This window comes from Triticum aestivum, chromosome 7B (assembly GCF_018294505.1).
Source record: "Triticum aestivum cultivar Chinese Spring chromosome 7B, IWGSC CS RefSeq v2.1, whole genome shotgun sequence".
Lineage (NCBI taxonomy): Eukaryota > Viridiplantae > Streptophyta > Magnoliopsida > Poales > Poaceae > Triticum > Triticum aestivum.
The window spans coordinates 286,785,634-286,809,153 of record NC_057813.1 but is presented as its reverse complement, the minus strand read 5'-3'; the positions used below and the strand labels follow the sequence as shown (position 1 = coordinate 286,809,153).

Sequence of the window (23,520 nt, the reverse complement as noted above, 5' to 3'; positions counted from 1 at the left end):
GATGCTCCATTGTAGCACCGGTGATCCTTCATTCCAGCGTTGGTGATGTTGCTACGGTCCGACGAATGCTCCATCGCAGCACCAGCACCGGCATGCTCCATTACAGGTCCATCGTGCATAGTACTCATTGGAGCACCTGTGAGTCCTTGTAGTAAGGATGATGATGCAAACCCAGTGAACTCCATTGGTTGTATCACCCATCGGCCATCGCTCGCTTGATGCACAGACGGAGCCCGACGGCCCCATCATTGCAGCATTGCCGCGTAACCCCATCGGTTGCAGCCTGATCATGTGGTACCACGAGCAAGCACTGCCTTGTAGCATCCGCTGCCGGCCAGAACTGCCGGACTCCCGGTAGCAGCGGCAGCGCGACACCATGAGCTACTGCACCCACAACTTTGAAGCAGCGTTGGCTGAGCATGTGGGGACGAGAGGAAGAATAACGAGATGGTGGGATAAAGGTTTCTGCGGTGGGAATTGACCAAGTACTCTACTAGTAGCAGGGCTAGCAGCGGGGCCACGCGGACACGCGTCAAAAGAACGAGGCGGCTTACGAGCGTCCTAAAATCAGTCGGTCAAATTTAAGCATTTTCCTTCTGCTTGTTAGTTCCGATTTACATTCAACTTTTTTTTTTGAGACAACGATTACATTCAACTAGCTTAACAATCTTTTTTTTTTTGAGTAACACTAGTGTAACAATCTTTCTTTTTTTGAACGTAACAATCAGAACCTTGAGATTCCCTCGAGAGAAGTCGATCTACCCGTTCCTCGTGGGCCCAATAGTGACAAAATGTTAGCGTACCAGCCCAGCTCTCAACCTTCGCCTACGTTTTGGACGTTTCCAGTGGGACACGCCACCACTGGAAGTGAAGAGCCCACTGCATCCAAAAGACCACCAACACCCAATGGCCCAACAGCCTAACACGCCAAGAGCCTGATTCATTCCTGCTCGGGAGTAAAAAAAACAGCGCAGGGCTCATGGAGATGGAAGGAAACCAAATCCAGACCTCACCCATGGGGTCCGCGCCGTCGAGGTCGTCCCCCCGGCAGTGGAGCTGGGGCTCCGCCCTCGCCGGCGCCGTTACCACGGCGGCCGCGGCGGGCGTGCTGGTCTGCAGGCCGAGGGACCCGAGCTTCGAGCTCATCTCCATGAACCTGTCCACCTTCCACTTCCGGCCGCCAGCGGCGCTGGACATCGGCCTCACCCTCACCGTCCACGCCACCAACCCCAACGTGGTGCCCGTGCGCTACGGCGCCTCCAACGTCTCCATCCTCTACGGGGGCACGCTCCTGGGCACCGCGCGCCTCGACGCCGGCCAGCAGCCCGCCACATCGTGCCGCCTGCTCCACCTCCCGGCCCGGCTCGACGCCATGGAGCTCGCGCACCACGCCGGCGCCATCCTCGCCGACACCGCGCGCCGGCACATGGAGCTGGACGCCGTCGTGGAGATCGCGGGCGAGGCCACCGTGCTGCTCTGGTCGCGCCGCTTCTCCGTCCGCATCGACAGCCACATCGTCGTCGACCCCGTCTTCCTCGAGGTCGTCGAGCAGGACAACCGCTCCGAGATGCAGCTCTACCTAACCTGACCTCAGTTAGCTGCTATGTGTATCATCACCACCTGAACCCTCTCTGGAAACCTTATTCGTCTGTTTGTGCGATGAAATGCAATGCAATCTCTCCCAATTCCAAGCAATGAAATGCAATGCAATCTCTCAAGTTCCAATGTCCCTCATAGAATTTTTGACAAGAATACTCTGCGGCTCCACATTATCACACAACAAATTGATACTACATTCTAGCAGGAATGTGAAAAATGGGTGAGGGCTAAGATAGCTCGCATCCCACAAAACATAGCACAACAAGGATATCAATGCGAGCAGCGATTTGATGTCCTAATAAGATTACACTGCACACAGAAAAGTACATCAGTTGAGTGTCGCGAGTGGCGAGCGAGGGATGAGCGACGGCTTGGGCTCCTTGCTCGATTCATAGGGATGGTTCTCACGGAACTCATCCATCAGGGACTCAATTGGCATCGCTCGCAACGACTCGATCGTGCCTTTGCTCGGGACTTCCGGCTCAGACCTCATCGGAGTTTCGCCAGTCGGCTGATAGTCCTGCAAAAAACAGCATGGTAGGGGAGTTCAGACAAGATAACAACAATACACACTGGACTTGGGGCACTGGGGAAAGAGGACGGTTCTTCACAGGATTTTCATCTCACCCTGTAGCTGCTTTGGAAAGCCCTCTCGGCATGTGTGTTGACGCCTGAAGTCTGCCCAGAGTGGTTCTCCTGCAAATGTTGTATCTCTACCGAATGTGCTTCCACCGTCGACACAACTCTCGATGTTGAATTACGTGCCTCTTCCAGTAGATCTGAGGCAAAGGGGGACACACAAAAGCAAGTCGAGATTAGATGGGGAGCTCTATCTTATTGAATAAGCAGCCATGTTGAGCGCTTAGAAATTACTGTCAATATCCTGGAGTATTTCTTTGCTACTGCTGGATGCTTGCTCTTCAGCCAAGGCGCGAGATGATGCAATCTCTGCTTCATGCTGCTCGTTGTTTTCGATTGCACCCCTGAAATATCCAGACAGCAAAGCTAATTAGACCCCCATGTTGAAAATATGCGATTAACACAAGACATGGTTTTGAGAAATTCAGAGGTGTGCTTTTTTTATCCAAAATTATGCACTGACATGTCAAATTGGCACCCAAATTGCCTTAATTCAAGCTAACTTAGATCAAACCAGCATGAAGAGTGCTAAAGCAAGTTGACCTATCTATTACAGCGAAATCCGAGAAAACCAAAATCTAACTGAACAAAACAGGCTACATGTAAGCAAAAAACGAAAGTAATGAGAACAAATCTACTTGCCTGACAAGTACTTCAACTTCAGCCACTTGTTTTGTGCACAAATCATTAACTGCAGCATGGGATTTTTTCCATTGTTGTGCAGCAGAGTCGACAGTGCATGCACTGGACAAGTCCAATAAAGATCATTAGTTACAAAATTTCAATCAAATTAAAATGAATCGGTGAATGTTGAAACATTTCATGCAATCAGGCATACCACTCCTGCATAATTGTTTCCATGCGGCAATGCTTAGCTGAAGAGAAGCTGGAGCCAACTTTGCAGTCATTCTCTGCTTGCTCTGCAAACATTTCCCACTTTCTCTTGGCATCCTTTGTGACACCCTCCATAGCAGACGTATGCTCATCCAGAAATGTCTTGTTACCACGAGCAGCATCGCCAAGAGAGTTTAATCTAACATCCACCTGCAGGAAACAAACATCAGGTTCATTCTGATTTTCATAGTTTGATTGGTCGCTTACAAACAAATTTACCCAAGTGGTATACGCAAGTACAGACGCACCAGCTCTCTTTGTCGAACAATGTGTTTGGACACCAAACTGGTGATATCCGCCAGAAGCCTCTGTTCCTCGGACTTTGATTGTTCCTGCACGAAGTGATGGTATTAGATAGACCAACATGATTTTGCCAATGAGTAGTCAACAAAAGGGGAATGGATCACCTCATAAGCCTTTTGAAACTCTTCAAGGCTTTTGACCTGTGCTTCATGAGTGTGGTTCGAGTGGTTCTGCAACTTGGATGTTTCCTCCATGTACTTTTCAAAGAGCCCAAGAATGAAGTTGGACATATCCTTCGTCCTATCCAAGCTAATGCAGAAACTCTGTTGACAACAGGAGCAAAGTTTAACTTGCAGCTAATCATAGCTAAGTTATGCTGAAAATCTGTTGACAGTCGGATCAAGTAACTGACATCACGCAATTCCTTAGTGAAATGAGCCAGTTCGCTTCGATGGTCGGCTAACAAACTCTGAATATCAGTAAATATCTTCAGTGCCTCTCCCTCAACACATGCTAGAAGCTGTCAGCAAGAATATCCCCGTGAGAATGAATAGAAGCAAAGGATAAGCATGTGAGACAAACAAAAAAGTGTTCACTGAAAAACAGGTCACAACATGCCTGGTCAAGACTGCAACAGCTTGCTGCAGACAGAGATGATACATCCTCCAATGTAGAATTTGTGTTTGCTTTATGTAGGAGCACAATATTTTCAAAAGCTTCCATGTGCGACATATATAACGACTTCGAAGCTAAGATCTTCTTCTTTATCTCCAATGTAGCCTTCAAAAGTTAAACCAAGAATAAATAGCATGCAAAATGGAGTATGAGCCCAGACAATTATTGTGTAGATGTGTACCGTGTCATGGGAATCAACGCAAGATTGGCATAGGTCTTCCACAGCCTTTAGGTGTTTGTTTTGTTGATCTATAGATGCAGTGAGGGTACTGGAGAGAATATCCAACTTTGAAGCAAGGTCAGCTTGGAATGAGTTCACCACTGACCTATTTGCAGCACTTAGTTTATCTCCTCTAGCTATTTTTGAATGCAGTGAAGCATTATCACGGCTAGATTTTTCAAGTTCTGATCTCAGAACACAGGCTTGATGTGCTAGAGCATTTTCTGGTGTGCAAAGGTGCATTAAAATACAGTTAGAACTAAGAAAAGGTGTGTTTGCAATAATGAAAAATGGGAAATAAAACCGAACCTGCTTTTTTCTGCTCAGATATAATGAATTCTTTCTCCTTGAGATTATAATGGGCCTGTTTTAAATCCTCTTTTGTTGTTGAGAGTAGGTTGCTTGTATTGTCCAGACATTTCTGTTGAACAAGATATTAATCTTACAGTACAAACAATCATCAGATGATTATAAATAGGAAATACAATTTACCTCTGTGGCTTCGAGCTTTTTGCTCAAATCAGCAGAATGTTGGAGCTCAGAATCGTACTTTTCTTGCAGGTCATTGATTTGCTGAAACCAAAGCAAAGCATTGTTTTTTTTAAACATGAACAGAGACATGGAAGTTTCCAGCAACTGAGTAGTTTCTGTACCTTCTGATTTGTTTCTAAAGAGGCAGTCATTTGCTCAATTTGATCAGCCATGCCCTTCAAAAGAAATACAGGAAAAGTTAATTGGTATAAAGATACAAGGAATCTACCACATTACTGGTTAATATCTGGTTGAAGTTACTGGTTAGGGTCTAGTTTCAATGATTAAGGTTTCTGAGTAATATCGGATTTCAAGAATGGAAAAGGAATATGTATCTGTTTCGGGTTCAAATAGATACGAGAGATCGTGTCAAATGGTACCTTCCTCTCATTCTCCTCCATCTGGTATCTATCTTTTGGAATGTACACCCCAACCTTTTCACGTGCAGCATAGACCTCTGGGGAGGAGTCAATATTGTGAGGCCATTCTGCAACTATCTGAACTACAAAAGTTGAGTATGGGTTCACTAAATACCTGCTTTCAGTCGGTCGATTTCTCCATAGAGATCCTTGATTAACGTTGATTTCATCATTTTTTGGTTAACCTGTGAAATAGATAAATATCAGCAATTGATCAGATATGACAAAGTGAAACTAAATGGCACTGGCATACACAAAAAATGAGATGGTTTTCAATCTTTAGGGAACTCATGAAACAATGGCTGAAAATGGAGGGAAAAAACAAAGTCAGTTTACCTCGGGCCTGTTTTTTATGCTCTTTGCCCGGTGTGCATAATCCAATGTGCTTAATGTCTCCTCAAGACAGTGTACAGAAGGCGAAACAGTAGCAATAATGCAAGTTTTTGTTCTCCCTCCAAGTGAATCACGAAGCAACCTTGTGAGCTTACTGTCTCTGAAAGGCGAAGAGAATTCACAGTAAGGTAAGAAAGGCTATTGCATGCAAGGATCCTTGACCACTGATACATACCTGTAAGGAACATGTCCAAGGTGCTCAACCAATGCCGTGATAACACGGCCTAAAGTAAGCAAACTTTTGTTTATTTCACCAGCCTCTCTTGCTCGGCCCTACAATCAAAAGAGAATGTCTAACTCAAGAATACCATAGAACTGACAAAAGATTTATGCCAAATGAAACAGTAAAACCCAAGCTAACTATACTGTACAACGTACCTCCCTAGCTCCAGAACGACAGATGTTCTCGGACCCAGCCAGATCAACCAGATTTAACTTCCCACATTTTATCAGTTCTTCTCCTTCAGGGGTTGCCTCTTTTATGTGAATTGTGATTGAGAAAAGCGAGTGCGAACGACTGAAATATTACAGATGAAATAAGATTTTAAGTTTATGTAAGGGCTAGAGATCAATAGAGGAAATGAGTAAAACTAAACCTTGATTGCTTGTTCAAAAGAGTCTCTGCTGTGCGGCGCTTCGCAGATCCTCTTTCCAAAAGAGAGAATATTTCGCTACAATTAGTGACTATTTCTTCCTCCAAACCTCTCACAAGCACCCCACCTTTCCCGTCCTCCATGAGTGGCAATGGCTTTTTCTGCCGTTCTTCCAGAGCAACCTTAGATATCTCCTCTGGTGCAAGAAGATCTGTTATTTCCTCATTGTACAGTTCCAAAAATGTGACCTTCACGCTGTACTCAGTATTCTGCCTCTCCAATGTATCAAATATCTGCTTGACGGCCCTAGGTATGACCCCAGCATCTGAAGGTAACTGTCCCTCCGGTCCACTCTGCAAGAATTTCAACACAAGATACCAAACAGCTGAGTAACCCCAACATGGACACATACACAACAATACACCAACAGAAGATAGGCTTGCCTTAGCTCTCCGGCATTCTCCTTCCATGGTATAAGTCTTCCCCGTGCCCGTCTGGCCATAAGCAAAGATGGTGCAATTAAACCCTTCCAGCACCTCGTTCACGATAGGAATGATGGCTTGATCATACAAGTCTCTCTGCCTAGCTGTTGGGCCGAAAACCTGCAAATGAAGATGGGGGCTTTATGTTACATCACAGCACTGAGCAAACAACCCTGAAATGGGATGCAAGTTCCCAGCCAATCCCAAAAGCATCAGCAGTTAGCGAAGATTAACTCAACATGCTGGAGCTATTCAAAATAGTGACAGGAAATGCACAACAAGGGCGAAATTCTCCTTTTGCTCCTCAGCCTACGGAGTATTAGCTATTAGCAACCGTTTCCAGTTGTTATTCCCTCCCAAGGGCATGGTGTCAACTGCAATGCAGCTGCTTTAATTCGCAGACAACTCGAACCCCAGCTCGTTCAGATGCGAACACACCAGTTGGAACTAACCCTAGGCACTAAATTCCTACGAGCTACCAAAGCTTTTACACCGCGAGAAAACCCCATCCAGACCTTGTCGAACGTGAAGACCCTGTCGATCTGCTTCCCGGCGATGGTCTGCGTGACGGCGACCTCCCGCTGGTAGTCGTTGCAGGTGACCACCTGCGGCGCGTTGCTCCGGAGCTCGTCGTCGCTGAACGGCCTGGGAGCAGGAAGCGCATGAGGAGGCGGTTAGGGCTGCGGATCTGGGGAGAGGAGGCCCGCGGGGGCGGCGGCCGGTCGGCATGGCGCGGCGGGGCGTACCTGCAGCGGAGGAGGACCTGGACGTTCACCGACTTCTCCTTGTCCACCCGCGACATGGCGGCGGCGGCGGCCGGGAAGATTTCGAAATCTCACCCGTTCTGCGGTGCGGCGTGGGGGGGATTCGGAAACTTTCGGGGCGGTGGCGTGGGGTTGGGGGAGGAAGGCGGAATTCAAATTTTGGGGGATTGGCCGCCGAGTGTGAGATGGGGAGGGAGCGTGGTCTGCCACTGGCTTTATGCGGGGGCCGGGGGCGGCTCGCTGCCCCAGCCGCCGGCGGATCTCATGGTTCGAGCCCTGCTGGCCTTTGGGTGCAAAGCCCACGGCCCGCTAGTCTAAAAATCTTTCATCTTTCTCCTACTCGTTGTTTAGAAAAAATTGAATGTAATAAATCGTTTTCCGTTTTCCAGCAGTGAGGATGAACTTCTGCTACCCCTGTAAAAGCACGATATCGGTTGTTCTCGGTTGCAGGCAGAAACCGATGCAGACATAAGTGTTAGCTCAAACACAGTACAAGCTAAATCATGGATGAGAGAAGAGAGACGGATGATGAGGACGCCGGACCTGCCATCGCCGCTGCGGTGGTCGGCGACCTTATCCCCAATCTTCCTTGACGGCAGAACATGATGTCGCCCGGGGCACCCTCTTCCTTGATTAATGACGTAGTTACAGAATAACTGGATCTAGATGACATGTTGTATCAACAACCTAATAGTAAGAAAACAAAAGGCAAATATTTTAGTACTCCCTCCGATCAATATTAATTGACTCTGCTTTAGTACAACTTAAACAAACTCATAACAGGTGATTAGTAATTATTGGTGTCTGCATTACCATTATTAAATTTTTCATTGGAGTCTAATGAACTAAATTTAATAAACAAAATGAAATTATATATCCATTAAGTGATAAGTTAAGTTACTAATACAATCTCATAACAATAGGTTTCAGTGGCAGTGACTTAACACAAGACTGGATAATTGGATCTAGATGACATGTTATATCAACAACCTAAAAATAAGTAAACAGAAAACAAATATTTCAGTGTTAAGTTTTGCGAAACAAAACTCAACACAGGTGATTAGTAATAACTGGTGTGACCAGTAATAACTTGTGTATACATTGCCATTATTAATTTTTCCATTGAAATCTAATTAACTAATTTAATAAATAAAATAAAATTATATATCCATTGAGTGACAGAAGTTTAAGTTACTAATACAATCTCATAACAATGAGTTTCACTGTTAGTGACTTAACACAATACTTTTTAAGTACACGTAACTACAGGCATCGTTTTCATTTTAATCGAAAGAATTGCACGTAAGGATCGTTGTGATATTATTAATATCATGAGGATCGTTGTAATATTATTAATATAAAGTTGAACTAAGAAATAAGTCAAAATGATGAATTAATTAAGTTTTGTTAAAATGAAGTTAAGTGTCATAATATTAAGTTTCAGTCCCAGTAACTTAACGCAATACTTTTTTACATGCACAAAGGTACTAGTGCCATTTTTATTATGTTGTAAGATTTCAGATCAAAATATTTCATGCTACACAAACTTAATATGTCTAACAACGGGGTTCTTCGAAGAAAACAAGCGAGTAGAATAACACATAGGTAGCAACAAAAACGTCAACATTGAGATTCAACAAGTATTAGATATATTAAGGAGGTCTTGAGCAACAAACAACTATGCAAACCGAATATACAAGAAGAACCAACATTTTAAGCAAAATCTTTAGATAAAACTTTGCTCCTCTTGTTGATACTGTTGATGTCCTTCAAGCGCTAAAAAGGAAACTAATGTCTACTCTTTCTTCTACTAAAATGCTGGTACAAGATGATTGCTCTTGCGTGAGAATAGGGGAGCACGAGAACAGACAACAAGCAACAAAAACAACACGGAGAATGGGCAGAATGAATCGTTTTTGCTCATGCATGCTATTTGTCTATGTTAGATTATGTAAACCAGTGTTTACGCGATGCCCCACAAAAGTACCCTACCACACATCAACAAGTATACCACCCCGATTTACAAATGCATTACACACATATAATGAACGTTATACAAACACAAATAACCTATATACAAAAACAAGTTTACAAATCTTGGCCAGATCGGCGGTCGACTATCTACATGCCTCTGCCCCTACGTGCCATAAATCGCCTTCTGATATTGAGACGGTCTCCAAACCTTCACAAACTTTATGGGGGCAAATCACAAGTTGATTCCTCACCGAAGACTCCTACCATCTATAAGACTCCAACCTCCAGGAGTAACAAGAACAAAGGAAAATGATCAATACTTGCTCAATTCGCGACTTGCTTTGGTCGAAATCTTCAACAATAATGTTTGGGTGAAATCTCTCGAGAATCTCCAGGAAAATCTTCGATTTGGTGTAGGGAGTATGAGAGGAAACCTTCCATATAGGGTTGTGTTTGAAGTGTTGGTCAACTCCTCCATAGAGTGAAGGGACGACGAGAGAGAACTAGGTGTATGGTGCAGAAAACAGACGGTTAGACAATCCGGCAAAAAACTGCCCATACAATATGACTGCTGACACTTGCTCAAGTCAGCACATGACACAAAGTAATGTTCCAGCCACCGGACGGTCTGACGATGTTGTGCCTGGATAGTCCGGGGGACGAAAGGTCCATTTGACCTTTTGTCTCGTGATTTGTCCGGCTCCAATATTTGGCTTATGATGTTTCAACGCAGTTTGCCGGACAGTCCGGCAATTTGGCCAGACAAATTTCTTCTCTGAATATTTGTTTGGCGTTTCATCTAGCTAAACATTAAGATTGTGTTGCTCGGAAGTAATTGACTTTGTTTTTTTGGATCTTTTGAAGATGGGACTTGGTTAGGCTTTTCTGGCATTGTACTTTTAGGTAGGAATAGAATATTGTGGTGATAATGAGTTGAGCAAATCCATCGCAGGCCCCTTTGATCCCCTCGTAATAGCGTGAGATCACTATAACTTAAGAAAAAAACATGCATCTCTATGATGTTGCATGTCTTGAGTCATAATCAATTTTTGGGGGGTCTCAACATTGTATATTTACTCAGTACATGTTATTTATTATTATCCTATGAGTATATTCTCATCGGTATCAAAAAAATGATAAAAAGCATGATTGTTGTCATCGATCGGCCTATGATCCACACAAGTTACTAGTCTCGATGGCGTAAATTTACTAACACAAATGTTACTAGTCCCCTATAAGTATATTGTTATCAACATCAAAATATGATTGAAGACATGATTATTGTCATGGATCAGCGCAAAAAAATGTTGACGTTATTGGAATCCACCTCTCTGGCCCCCCCCCTCTTTCTCCGATCCCTTGCGGGAAATGCACTGTTGCTAGCCACGCCATCATCATGTCATCATTCAAAATTGGAGTAGACCCCACAAAGGATGCAGCTGGTGGTCGCCCAACAACCGAACTCCTAATACTTCACTCGAATCGACAAAATGCAAGCTCCAATCTCCACCCGGTGATGTGTGAAGTCGATCACCACCATCTCCCCCTCCTGTAAGTATCTCACATCGATGACGACCTCTTCATCAAATAAACTAATCCAACCAACACTTAATCAATAACATATTGGAATAAGGGAAGAAAGATAAACTGTTCATGTGAGCGTAGACACGTGAACTAGATCATACAACCATCCTACGACCCATTGAGAACTGACCGTTGCTCGGGTGGCTAGCAACGCGGGTGCGCTCACTGTTCTTCACAAAGGTTGATGTCACATGCATGGGTTCGAGTCTCTCATCCCCTATCCAGAAATAAGAGAAGGATGGATGTACAAGCCTCCTTAGAGATCAGCGACTCTCGGCCGTCGGATCAAAACGCTTGATGAGTTTTGGGTCGTTGGATCGAGAGGTGAGAGGATCTGGACCGTCGGATCTGGACGAATCACTGCTGGAATGAACAGTAATAAGAGAAGGATGCACGTACAAGCCTTAGAGATCAGCGACTCTCGTCGTCGGATCAAAACGCTTGATGAGTTTTGGGCCGTTGGATCGAGAGGTGAGAGGATCTGGGCCGTCGGATCTGGACGAAACACTGCTGGAATGAACAGTAATGGCAACAGAATGTAAATACCATGCCCCCACCAGGGCATTTCGGTCATTTCACGTGGTGGGGGTATAAAAGGGGGTCGCTGGAGACCTAGCCGCCTCCTCGCTCGCTCCTGCAGCCGCCTCCCTCCCTCTCTCCTGCAGCCGCCTCCCTCCCTCTCTCCCACGCAGCCGCCTCCCTCCTCCCTCACTCGCGCCTCCGCCCCACGCCTCCCCCGCGCCCAGCTCCTCCCGCCTCGCCGCCGCCTCCTCTCCCCTCCCGCGCGCCTCCTCTTCTCCCACCCACATCGCCGCAGCCGCCACCCCCCGCCTTGAACCGCGCCGTCGACGGCCAGATTCACCGCACCAGAGCCCTCCCCCTCCCCCCGCCTCCCAACGACGACGAGCAATAGCGGAGCAAGGACGAGGAGAACGACGGTGGCGGCGGCGGGGAGCAGCAGCGGCAGGCCAAGGCGGAGCAGCAGCAGGCCTTGGGCGACGAAGAGGAGCAGTGGAGGGAGGGCGAGGAGCACGACGGCGCAGTCTCTCGCTCCCACTCTCTCGCCTCTGCCGCCTGCACCGCCGCTCGCCTCCACCGCGTCGCCCGTATTGCCACTCATCTCCGCCTTGCCTCTGCATCTCCGTTCCCCTCCCTCAACCGCATCTCTCCTCGCCTGCATCTTGCTGTCGCTCACCCCCGCCTCGCCTTTTCACACGCGACGCCTCTCCCTCTCGTCCCTGTCGCCTCTCTCCCTCGTCCGCGTCTCCTACATCAGCCGGGAGCTGGACCTGCTGGTCACAGGGAAGTGCTCTGCCGGGAGCTGGATCTGCTGGCTGCAAGTAAGCGGTGGTGGGAACGCCTGGATGATGGTTGCAGGTTCATCTCTCTCTCTCTCTCTCTCACGTTACTCTTCTTTGGTGCAGTATATAGAGATGGGTTTGGAAAAAGGAGGGAGCAGGAGTAGAAGCCCGGCCACCACCATGCCCGTCCAGTGCTTCGTGCTTTCCTGGAGTAGGTATGAATCCAGTCCATACTCCGACACGCCATGGAGCAAGTAGCAGCTTGCTGCTTTTGTTTTTTGGTAACAAAATATTGCTCGGGTCCCATGTCTTCTATGTGAATTCTGCATTTTATTTATGGGATAATTAGATTTATGCCCCTAGTTGTGCCTCACTCGTCTGTTTTACCCCTAATTCCCAAAAGTCACCGGTTCTGTCCAAGTCACTTTGCTCCTCTTATGCTTTTGCCCTTTGACCGTTTGACCGTCAGTTTGAAAACTTCATAAATAATTCATACTAAATCATAAAAATGCAAATAAGATACCAAAATGTTCAGAAAAACATCACCTATATGTCAGTGTCATTTGCATTCATGAAAAAAGTGTTGGAAAGTCCACATCCGAGTTTTATCTCTTATGCTACCTCCATGAATAGTAAAATCTAAAAGAATTAAAAAAAATTGGTGGCAAACAATGAGAATTTTTTTAAGTGCCTGCCAAGTTTCATCAGGGAATACCATTCGTGGGTGCCACAGCAAAAAAAAACAATCAACGCTCCAAAATAGATTATTTTTTTGCCATGACTTCCACGAATGTCATTCCCTAATGAAACTTGGCAAGCACTTAGAACATTTTTTGTTCTTTGCCACCATATTTTTTTGAATTTTTTTGAATTTTTTTAGAGTTTACTATTCATAGTGGTATCAAAAGAGCTAAAACTCAGATGTGCACTTTTCAACACTTTTTTCATGAATGGAAATGACACTCACATATAGGTGATGTTCTTCTGAACATTTTGGTATCTTGTTTGCATTTTTCTGATTTAGTATGAATTAGTTATGAAGTTTTCAAACTGATGGTCAAACGGTCAAAGGGCAAAAGCATAAGAGTAGCAAAGTGACTTGGACAGAACCCGTGACTTTTGGGAATTAGGGGTAAAACAAACGAGTGGGACACAACTAGGGGCATAAATCTAATTATCCCTTTATTTATTGCTTTGTTCTTATGGTTAGCCGCTCGTATAGTCAACTCTTTTCATGCCAACATCAACATGAATTGGACTTCTGGTCAATTATGCAGCTGCTAATTACCCCTGTTAGCACACTCCTTTCTTCTAAGTGTAAGAGTTTCTCAAGGTATTAGCGGTCTTACTTCAGCAAAGAAATCAGTAGATGCCATTCTAGCACAACTCTAGTGGCCTATTTGGCTGGATTCTTGGCTTGTCGGTGCAGATAGTAGGCCGCTTCTCATGTGAGTGCATTACTTTTTGAAAAAAAAAACTGGGTGTATTCTTCATGTACTTTGGTGGTCACCATGCGATTTCTTAGTGGAAGGAAATATCTCCTACAGAATTGATGTTGCCCTTTCTTAAACAAAGTATGTTGTGCAGCATTCTGGGTTGCTTCAGTAATTAAGGAACTGGTGAGATTTTACTTCCAAAAAAGTCTTGTGAAAAGCTCTCTTTGCAAGTCAGACAGTGTACCTTTAACCTGATTGTTTACTTAGTGTTGAACGACTTGAACCTATTTTATCCATTTACATGTAGCATAATTTGAAATCACATTTCTAATAGGACTTGTGTTTAGTTTTTTAAGTCAGATAACTATTGTTTTACGCTTTCTTGAATGTACCTTTCACTCTTTAGTAGCAGCATTCGATTAATGCGATATTGTTTTCTTCAGTTTGCCTTGTGGCTGAACATGCCTGCATAAACAATCGTCTTCAGTCTTCACATCCCAAAAAATGAGATGATGATAGTAACCATTTTGTTTTGGGCTTTGGAGAATATATATGTACAGGTAAATCTAATGTATTGAAGTGAAGCATGTCTTAACTTCCATTTTACCTTTGACCTATGGAAGCATGTGAATACTTTTGCTGGACGGAGGATTAGCTGGAATTTTTTATTGGTACTTCTGTGAGAAATTTGTTACTGAAACTTATAAATGAGGAAGTGCTTATCTTTGCGGTTCACCAGGACTGCGTTGCAGGTATACTTCTATCTCTTCTCGAAAAGGTGCATCTTTATATTTTGTATAAATATATGATCGATGTTTTGTGAATCTGCTACTGCCCATTGCTTATATATTTCTCTATCTTCTATGATTTGCAGTGAAGAACTGAAGATGAGTACATTCCTTACATCTTGTAGGACCTTGAGAAGAGATGTCTAAAGCGGGGGTGATTTGACACTAAGAGCCAAAGTTGTAGTTTTTAAGTTTCTTTAAATTTGAGTGGAGTTAAGATACAAGTTTAACATTCACAACATATAGCAAGCAAGCATGCAAAGAGTATATGAGCAGCGGAAAGTAAAGCATGCAACTTGCAAGAATGTAAAGGGAAGGGATTGGAGGATTCAAACGCAATTGGAGACACGGATGTTTTTGGCATGGTTCCGATAGGTGGTGCTATCATACATCCACGTTGATGGAGACTTCAACCCACGAAGGGTAACGGTTGCGCCAGTCCACAGAGGGCTCCACCCACGAAGGGTCCACGAAGTAGCAACCTTGTCTATCCCACCATGGCCGTCGCCCACGAAGGACTTGCCTCACTAGCGGTATATCTTCACGAAGTAGGCGATCTCCTTGCCCTTACAAACTCCTTGGTTCAACTCCACAATCTTGTCGGAGGCTCCCAAGTGACACCTAGCCAATCTAGGAGACACCACTCTTCAAGAAGTAACAAATGGTGCGTTGATGATGAACTCCTTGCTCTTGTGCTTCAAATGATAGTATCCCCAACACTCAACTCTCTTTCATAGGATTTGGATCTGGTGGAAAGAGGGTTTGAGTGGAAAGCAACTTGGGGAAGGCTAGAGATCAAGATTCATATGGTAGGAATGGAATATCTTGGCCTCAACACATGAGTAGGTAGTTCTCTCTCAGAAATAGGATGCTGGAAGTGTAGGTTTAGTCTGATGGCTCTCTCCACGAATGAAGAGGAGGTGGAGGGGTATATATAGCCTCCACACAAAATCTAACCGTTACACACAATCTACCAAACTCGGTGGGACCGAATAGTTAAACTCGGTCAGACCGATTTAGCAAATAATGTGGCCGTTAGGGTTTTCGGTGGGACCGAAATGCAACTCGGTAGGACCGATATGGTTAGGGTTAGGGCATAACGTAATCTCGGTGAGACCGATTACACAAACTCGGCGGGACCGATTTTGGTAATAAGCTTTCCAAAGAGTTGGTCAGGCAAACTCGGTTGGACCGATTATCAAACTCGGTGGGACCGATTTTGGTAATGAGTCAACCAGGAAGTTTGCATTGTAATCTCGGTAGTACCGATTGCTCAAACTCGGTGAGACCGATTTTGATAATGGACATACACAGAGAGATTACAATCCCATCTTGGTGAGACCGAGATCCCTATCGGTAAGACCGATTTGCCTAGGGTTTGTGACAGTGGCTAAGACATCCAAACTCGGTGGCGCCGGATAGAAAGAATCAGTGGGGCCGAGTTTGACTTTAGGTTTAGGACATATGTGTGGAAGTGGGAAAGTAGTTGAGGGTGTTTGGAGCATATCACTAAGCACTTGAAGCAAGAGGCTCATTAAGCAACACCTCGTCCCTCCTTGATAGTATTGGCTTTTCCTATAGACTCAATGTGATCTTGGATCACTAAAATGTAAAATGAATAGTCTTGAGCTTGAAGCTTGAGCCAATCCTTTGTCCTTAGCATCTTGAAGGAGTTCCCACATCCTTTAGTCCATGCCACTCCATTGTTGAACTTATCTGAAACATACTAGATAAAAGTGTTAGTCCAACAAGAGATATGTTGTCATTAATTACCAAAATCACCTAGGGAGCACTTGTGCTTTCAATCTCCCCCTTTTTGGTAATTGATGGCAACATACATCAAAGCTTTAGATAAAGATATAAAGAATAGCAAGTAAAGCTTTGGAAAGACATGTAACAAGCATAGGCTCCCCCTACATGTATGCAATCATGTGAATATTGAAAATGTAAGCATGTGATAGCATAACCATGATAGAGGAGGCAATGTGTTACATGTATCTTGGCTATATGCATCAGAGCAAAAAGTATTAAAGAGAATACTTTCATGCCCATGCGTCCTTCTTGCAAATAGTATGTACATCAGCAAGAATTCCTCATATACATGATTGTGATGCATATACTTACCTTGTGGTCTTGAGTTGGCTTAGGATGGAATGAACCTGCACAAACAAGGTTAGATAACACAGATGCATCTACTAGCCAGAGCAAACAGAAGAAACCACAAGAATACCAAGACTGGGATGACATGTAGAGAGTGAGTACTGAGTACCACATTGGATTAGACATGTCCCCAAGAGTAAAGATATGCAATGAATTTAAATGATCTCTTTCTCTTAGATGTCTTGCTCCCCTGAATCTAACATGGGATACTAGGAGAAGATAGGGAACAGAAAATCAGAGCTGAAGGAAAACAGAGCTGAAAGATATAAATGATGATCAGAACTAATGCAAGCTAATGCAAATAAGCACATATGAACATGTCTTTCCCCTCAAGAAGATATGTGGCATCTCTCCTATTGAACACCAAGCATCTAGGATCCTTGAGAAATACTTTCTACTTAAGTATCCTCTCCCCCTGGAGATCTCTCTCTCTTCCTGAAGGATCTCTCTCCTCCTATGAGATGTGATCTCTCTCTAAATGATAAGCTTTGATGTGATCTCTCTCTCCCCCTTTGACATCAATTTCCAAGAAGGGCTTGATAAAGATGTAATCTCTCTCTTTCCCTCTGGAATTTGTCGTGAATGGGTTTGACCCTTGAGTCACAACATAAAGCAATGGTAAAAATGTGATGCTTGTTAGAGGACAAGATTCATTGAGTGGAGCTGGATCAGAAGATACATAGAATATGTGGCAAAGAGTTTTTCATGTTATGAAATCGGTGGCACCGAGTTGTATGCTTCGGTCGTACCGAAAAGATTCGGTTGGACCGGAAATAACAAATCGGTGTAACCGAGTTCATCGCAGAGAAAACACTTGTCACCTCAGCTCACTAGACTAAAAAGATCTCACAAAGATTTGCAAAGAATTTGATGAAAGATATGCAAGGAATTAGATGCAGAAAATGTAGAGAAAACAGAAAGAAATCTAGATGAAGTTTTTTTTTGAAAGGGGAAACACATATGCATGAGACAAATGCAAAAACTCAGAAAAGAACACAGGAGAACTTCATCTAGAGATGGTCGGCGACAAAGTCACCTATGTTAGAGTATATTGACTTAGGAGTCAAGTGAGATCACTTGATCATAGGCCATACTCATCGTTTAAGCTCAAATGGGGTTGCCATTTTTCGTTTAAGCATCTTGATGTATTCATATCTTGTCGAGTTGCTTTAACTCATGACTCGGAGTAAAGCTTCTCTAAGATGGAAAAACATACCTTGGTTGGTGGTGTTGTACATGTAGTTGAACTTGTATGAGTTGCTCGAGGTTGACGTAGCTCATCAAGAATTTGGAGCACCACTTGGAATTTGAGTCCATCTACCTACATGGGTTAGTTCTTGCAAGGAAGAGCACTTGTATATCCAAAAATGACAATCATGAAACTCAACATAGAATTTGTCAAAGGATATGTTTGAATGATTTCGTGCTTCCTTGTCTTCAACCACCTTTGTATAGAGACTGGTGATGTAGAGATTGCTCAAGATCTGAGTAGGTTACAATCTCATGGAATTTGATTCAACCAAGTACCTACATGGGTTAGATAACATGCAAGATACAAATATATCCAAGACATAAGATTTTCATCATAAGAGAAATATCAAGGATTAGTCATAAGCTCATGTCTTGCATGTATCCAATGGAGTTTCTACTCCAAGTTTGAAGCATCAATGATGTTCAATTCTCCTCTTAACCTGCAAAACACTTTGCATTCTTGCATATTGAACTTCTTGAATAAGTCCTTGGTGTACTTTGTTTGCGAGACAAAAGTACCTTCCTTAGTTTGCTTGATTTGCAAACCAAGAAAGAATTTGAGTTCACTCATCATAGACATCTCAAACTTCTCTGACATTAGCTTCTCAAACTTTTCACTAAAATGAGGGTTAGTTGAACCAAATATAATATCATCAACATAGATTTGGCACACAAATAGTTCACCATTAACCCTTTTAGTAAAAAGAGTAGAATCAATTTTCCCAATTTCAAAGCCTTTTTCAATAAGGAACTTCGTTAAGCATTTGTACCAAGCTCTAGGAGCTTGTTTCAGACCATAAAGAGCTTTGTGAAGTTTATAAACATGATTGGGTTTCTTAGGATTGACAAAGCCGGGAGGTTGTTTAACATAAATGTCCTCCTTTATTTCACCATTTAGAAAAGCACTTTTAATGTCCATTTGGTACAAGGTGATATCATGGTGATTAGCATAGGCAAGAGATGCGAATGGAATCAAGTCTAGCAACGGGGGCGTAAGTCTCACCATAGTCCATACCTTCGACTTGTGTGTAGCCTTGGGCGACGAGACGTGTTTTGTTGCGAACTACTTGTCCATCTTCATCTTGCTTGTTGCGAAACACCCATTTGGTACCGATGATGTTGTGGTTGTTGTCGGGCTTCTCAACCAATGTCCAAACTTGGTTCCTCTCAAAGTTGTGTAGCTCTTCATGCATAGCATTTATCCAATCCGGATCTTCCAATGCTTCTTCAACCTTCATAGGTTCAATGCTAGAGATGAAAGAATAGTTTTCACAAAAGTTAGCTAAACGAGTTTTAGAGCGAGTGATTCTCCCGGTTTGAATATCATTGTAGATTTGTTCAACGGGGTGGTCTTTAGCAATTCTTGCTCGAACTCGTGAAAGCTTTTGCTTGGATCTTCGTTGAACATCTTCTTCGTCTTGTTCTTCTTCTTGGCCTTCTTCATTGTTGGCGTTGTCGTTCTCTTGTCATGGTGGAGAAGGAGGTTGTTGACGTTCATCTTGATGCACTTCCTCGTTTCCTTCATCTTGGTGTGTCCCACTTGTGGATGCTTCCGTATCAACTCTTGGTGCACCTTGTCGTGAAGTAGAAGCTTCCACTTGGACAGACGAGGTACTCTCCTTCACCTCCATTGGACGGACCTTGCCAATAGACAAGTCTTGGATTGCTTCCGAAGGATCTTTGTCTCCTACATCAATTGGCAATTTCTCTACTTGCGAGCCGTTAGATTCATCAAACTTCACATCTACCGTCTCTTCAACCTTTTGAGTGAAATTGTTGTAGACACGGTAAGTGTGAGAGTTTGAGCCATAACCTAGAGGAAACCTTCATGAGACTTAGGAGCAATTTTAGAATGCCGATGCTTATCAAGAATGTAGCACTTTGAGCCGAATACTCGAAAGTATCCAACTTGGGGTTTGTTACCGGTGAGGAGCTCGTATGCCGTCTTGCCGAGTAGCTTGTGAAGATACAAGCGATTTGTTGCATGACAAGCTGTCTCAACCGCTTCCGCCCAAAAGTGCTTTGGCGTCTTGTACTGATCAAGCATCGTTCTCGCCATTTCGATGAGCGTCCATTTTTCCTCTCAACAACTCCATTTTGTTGAGGTGTGTACGTAGCCGAGAACTCGTGTGAAATCCCTTCTTCGTCAAGAAAGGTGTCCACATTTGCGTTCTTGAACTCCGTTCCATTGTCGCTGCGAACCTTCTTGATCTTCACTTCAAATTGGTTTTGGGCCTTCCTAGCGAAGTTTTTGAAGATCTTCTAAACCTGCGATTTATCATCAAGAAAGAACACCCACGTAAATTTGGAAAAATCATCAACTATAACTAGACCAAAAGAATTTCCACCAAGACTCTTTTAAGAGTTGGGACCAAAGAGATCCATGTGAATTAGCTCGAGTGGTCTCTTTGTGGTCATGATGTTCTTCACGGGATGCCTTCCTCCAACTTGTTTACCTGCTTGACAAGCACTGCAAAGTCTATCCTTATAAAAATGACATCATTAACACCAAGGATATGATTCCCTTTAATAAGCTTGTCAAGGTTTCGCATACCAACATGACCTAGTCGTCTATGCCATAACCAACCTTTTGAGGATTTAGCAATGAAGCAAGTTTTAGGTTGAGCCTTTTTAGTGAAATCAGCAATGTATAGATCACCTCTATGTATGCCGGTAAAGACCATTTTATGATTGTCTCGACGAAACACTTGGCAATCTACTTCAGTAAATAGGACATTGAAACCGAAATCAGCAAGTCTAGATACTGAAAGTAAGTTGTACCCAAGAGATTCAACGAGCATGACATTTTGTATGGAGCTATCATGTGAGATGGCCATCTTACCAAGGCCAACCACCTTACCCTTTGAGTTTTCACCGAAAGTGACATACTTTCGAGGACTATCATTATCAGCAAGCTCACGAAACATGTCTTTATCTCCGGTCATGTGATAGGTACATCCACTGTCAAGGACCCATTCCTTTCCTCCTAACATATATCCTCAAAAATTTGCCATAAGACCAAAATGTCTCATTGCATCATCAAGATCGAAGTCACTATCATCATCCTCATCATAGTATCCATGTTCAACATCGTCATGTGGTGGATCAAATCCTAGAGAGGGTGATTCGTTACAGTGATTTTGACAATGATCTTGTCTATGAATTTTTATAGCTTCGGAAATAATATCACTAATAATACCAACATTTCCTTTGGCACGCATAAGGTTTGTAAGCTCAAATAGACGATCACCAAACATAGGATCACTAGTATTTATCTTACTCAAGGCAATAGACTTATGGAGAATTTCATCAAGATTTTTCAAAGAATAATCAGGAAATCGTTCCTCAAGAAATTTCCATATAGTGTAGGCACACTCAAGAGTAGGCAGTTTTATAATCAAGTTTCTAGGCAATCCTCTAGTGATAAGATTAACAGTTCTAACATTCCTAATCATGTCAATAGACTCATCAAGGGTAGGATGCATAGGATCAACACAAGGTGCACAAGGACTAGCAATGTACTTGTTCAAATGATATTGATTGAAAATTACAAGCATCTCATTTTTTCACTCATGAAAATACTCTCCATCAAGAATAGGCACTCTATGTCTAAGACTCCCCAAAGTAGACTCATCCATCTTCCTCCAATGATGATTAAACCAAGGCAATGGAGACCAATGCTCTGATACCACTCGTAGGACCTTGAGAAGAGGTGTCTAGAGGGGGGGTGATTAGACACTAAGAGCCAAAGTTGCAGTTTTTAAGTTTCTTTAAATTTGAGTGGAGTTTAGGCACAAGTTTAACATTCACAACATATAGCAAGCAAGCATGCAAAGAGTATATGAGTAGCGGAAAGTAAAGCATGCAACTTGCAAGAATGTAAAGGGAAGGGATTGGAGGATTCAAACGCAATTGGAGACACGGATGTTTTTGGCATGGTTCCGATAGGTGGTGCTATCGTACATCCACGTTGATGGAGACTTCAACCCACAAAGGGTAACGGTTGCGCGAGTCCACGGAGGGCTCCACCCATGAAGGGTCCACGAAGTAGCAACCTTATCTATCCCACCATGGCCGTCGCCCACGACGGACTTGCCTCACTAGCGGTAGATCTTCACGAAGTAGGCGATCTCCTTGCCCTTACAAACTCCTTGGTTCAACTCCACAATCTTGTCGGAGGCTCCCAAGTGACACCTAGCCAATCTAGGAGGCACCACTCTCCAAGAAGTAACAAATGGTGCGTTGATGATGAACTCCTTGCTCTTGTGCTTCAAATGATAGTCTCCCCAACACTCAACTCTCTCTCATAGGATTTGGATCTGGTGGAAAGAGGGTTTGAGTGGAAAGCAACTTGGGGAAGGCTAGAGATCAAGATTCATATGGTAGGAATGGAATATCTTGGCCTCAACACATGAGTAGGTAGTTCTCTCTCAGAAATAGGATGCTGGAAGTGTAGGTTTAGTCTGATGGCCCTCTCCATGAATGAAGAGGAGGTGGAGGGGTATATATAGCCTCCACACAAAATCTAACCGTTACACACAATCTACCAAACTCGGTGGGATCGAATCGTTAAACTCGGTCAGACCGATTTAGCAAATAATGTGACCGTTAGGGTTTTCGGTGGGACCGAAATGCAACTCGGTAGGACCGATATGGTTAGGGTTAGGGCATAACGTAATCTCGGTGAGACCGATTACACAAACTCGGTGGGACCGATTTTGGTAATAAGCTTTCTAGAGAGTTGGTCAGGCAAACTCGGTTGGACCGATTATCAAACTCGGTGGGACCGATTTTGGTAATGAGTCAACCAGGAAGTTTGCATTGTAATCTCGGTAGTACCGATTGCTCAAACTCGGTGAGACCGATTTTGGTAATGGACATACACAGAGAGATTACAATCACATCTCGGTGAGACCGAGATCCCTATCGGTAAGACCGATTTGCCTAGGGTTTGTGGCAGTGGCTAAGACATCCAAACTCGGTGGCGCCGGATAGAAAGAATCAGTAGGGCCGAGTTTGACTTTAGGTTTAGGACATATGTGTGGAAGTGGGGAAGTAGCTGAGGGTGTGTGGAGCATATCACTAAGCATTTGAAGCAAAAGGCTCATTAAGCAACACCTCATCCCTCCTTGATAGTATTGACTTTTCCTATAGACTCAATGTGATCTTGGATCATTAAAATGTAAAATGAAAAGTCTTGAGCTTGAAACTTGAGCCAATCCTTTGTCCTTAGCATCTTGAAGGAGTTCCCACATCCTTTAGTCCATGCCACTCCATTGTTGAACTTATCTGAAACATACTAGATAAAAGTGTTAGTCCAACAAGAGATATGTTATCATTAATTACCAAAACCACCTAGGGAGCACTTGTGCTTTCACATCTCCATTTCACCCTTTCCGTTTTACCAGGATATACCAAGGAAATGCTCTTATCTTGCTACAGGTTGTTTTCACTATTTTTTTCTTAAATTAACAAGATCTTTCTTTTGGCTTTACAAAGGACTAGTTTATTTAATGTCAAACACTTAAATTACAACTAATTTCAGTATTTGAGTGTTTCTTTACATATGTTTGA

The 23,520-nt window shown here is 43.6% G+C and overlaps 2 protein-coding genes across 2 annotated transcripts; one reads left to right on the top strand and one right to left on the bottom strand.

The window, feature by feature from the left end:
* Positions 1-904: 904 nt before the first annotated feature.
* Positions 905-1,718, top strand: LOC123155943 (uncharacterized). The gene has a single exon (XM_044574092.1). It carries the CDS (start codon positions 980-982, stop codon positions 1,586-1,588), a length of 609 nt encoding a protein of 202 aa, XP_044430027.1. The 5' UTR covers positions 905-979; the 3' UTR covers positions 1,589-1,718.
* On the bottom strand, positions 1,686-7,653 carry LOC123155942 (kinesin-like protein KIN-5C). The gene is made up of 22 exons (XM_044574091.1): positions 7,435-7,653; positions 7,204-7,333; positions 6,650-6,808; positions 6,210-6,559; positions 5,992-6,130; positions 5,789-5,886; positions 5,557-5,713; positions 5,336-5,405; positions 5,182-5,258; positions 4,924-4,977; positions 4,763-4,843; positions 4,580-4,691; positions 4,232-4,494; positions 3,994-4,155; positions 3,788-3,895; positions 3,540-3,698; positions 3,381-3,464; positions 3,077-3,282; positions 2,881-2,982; positions 2,473-2,582; positions 2,227-2,378; positions 1,686-2,119 (listed from the first exon to the last, which is right to left on the bottom strand). The coding sequence occupies exons 1-22, from the start codon at positions 7,488-7,490 to the stop codon at positions 1,928-1,930; spliced, it is 3,021 nt and encodes a 1,006-aa protein (XP_044430026.1). The 5' UTR covers positions 7,491-7,653; the 3' UTR covers positions 1,686-1,927.
* Positions 7,654-23,520: the final 15,867 nt, after the last annotated feature.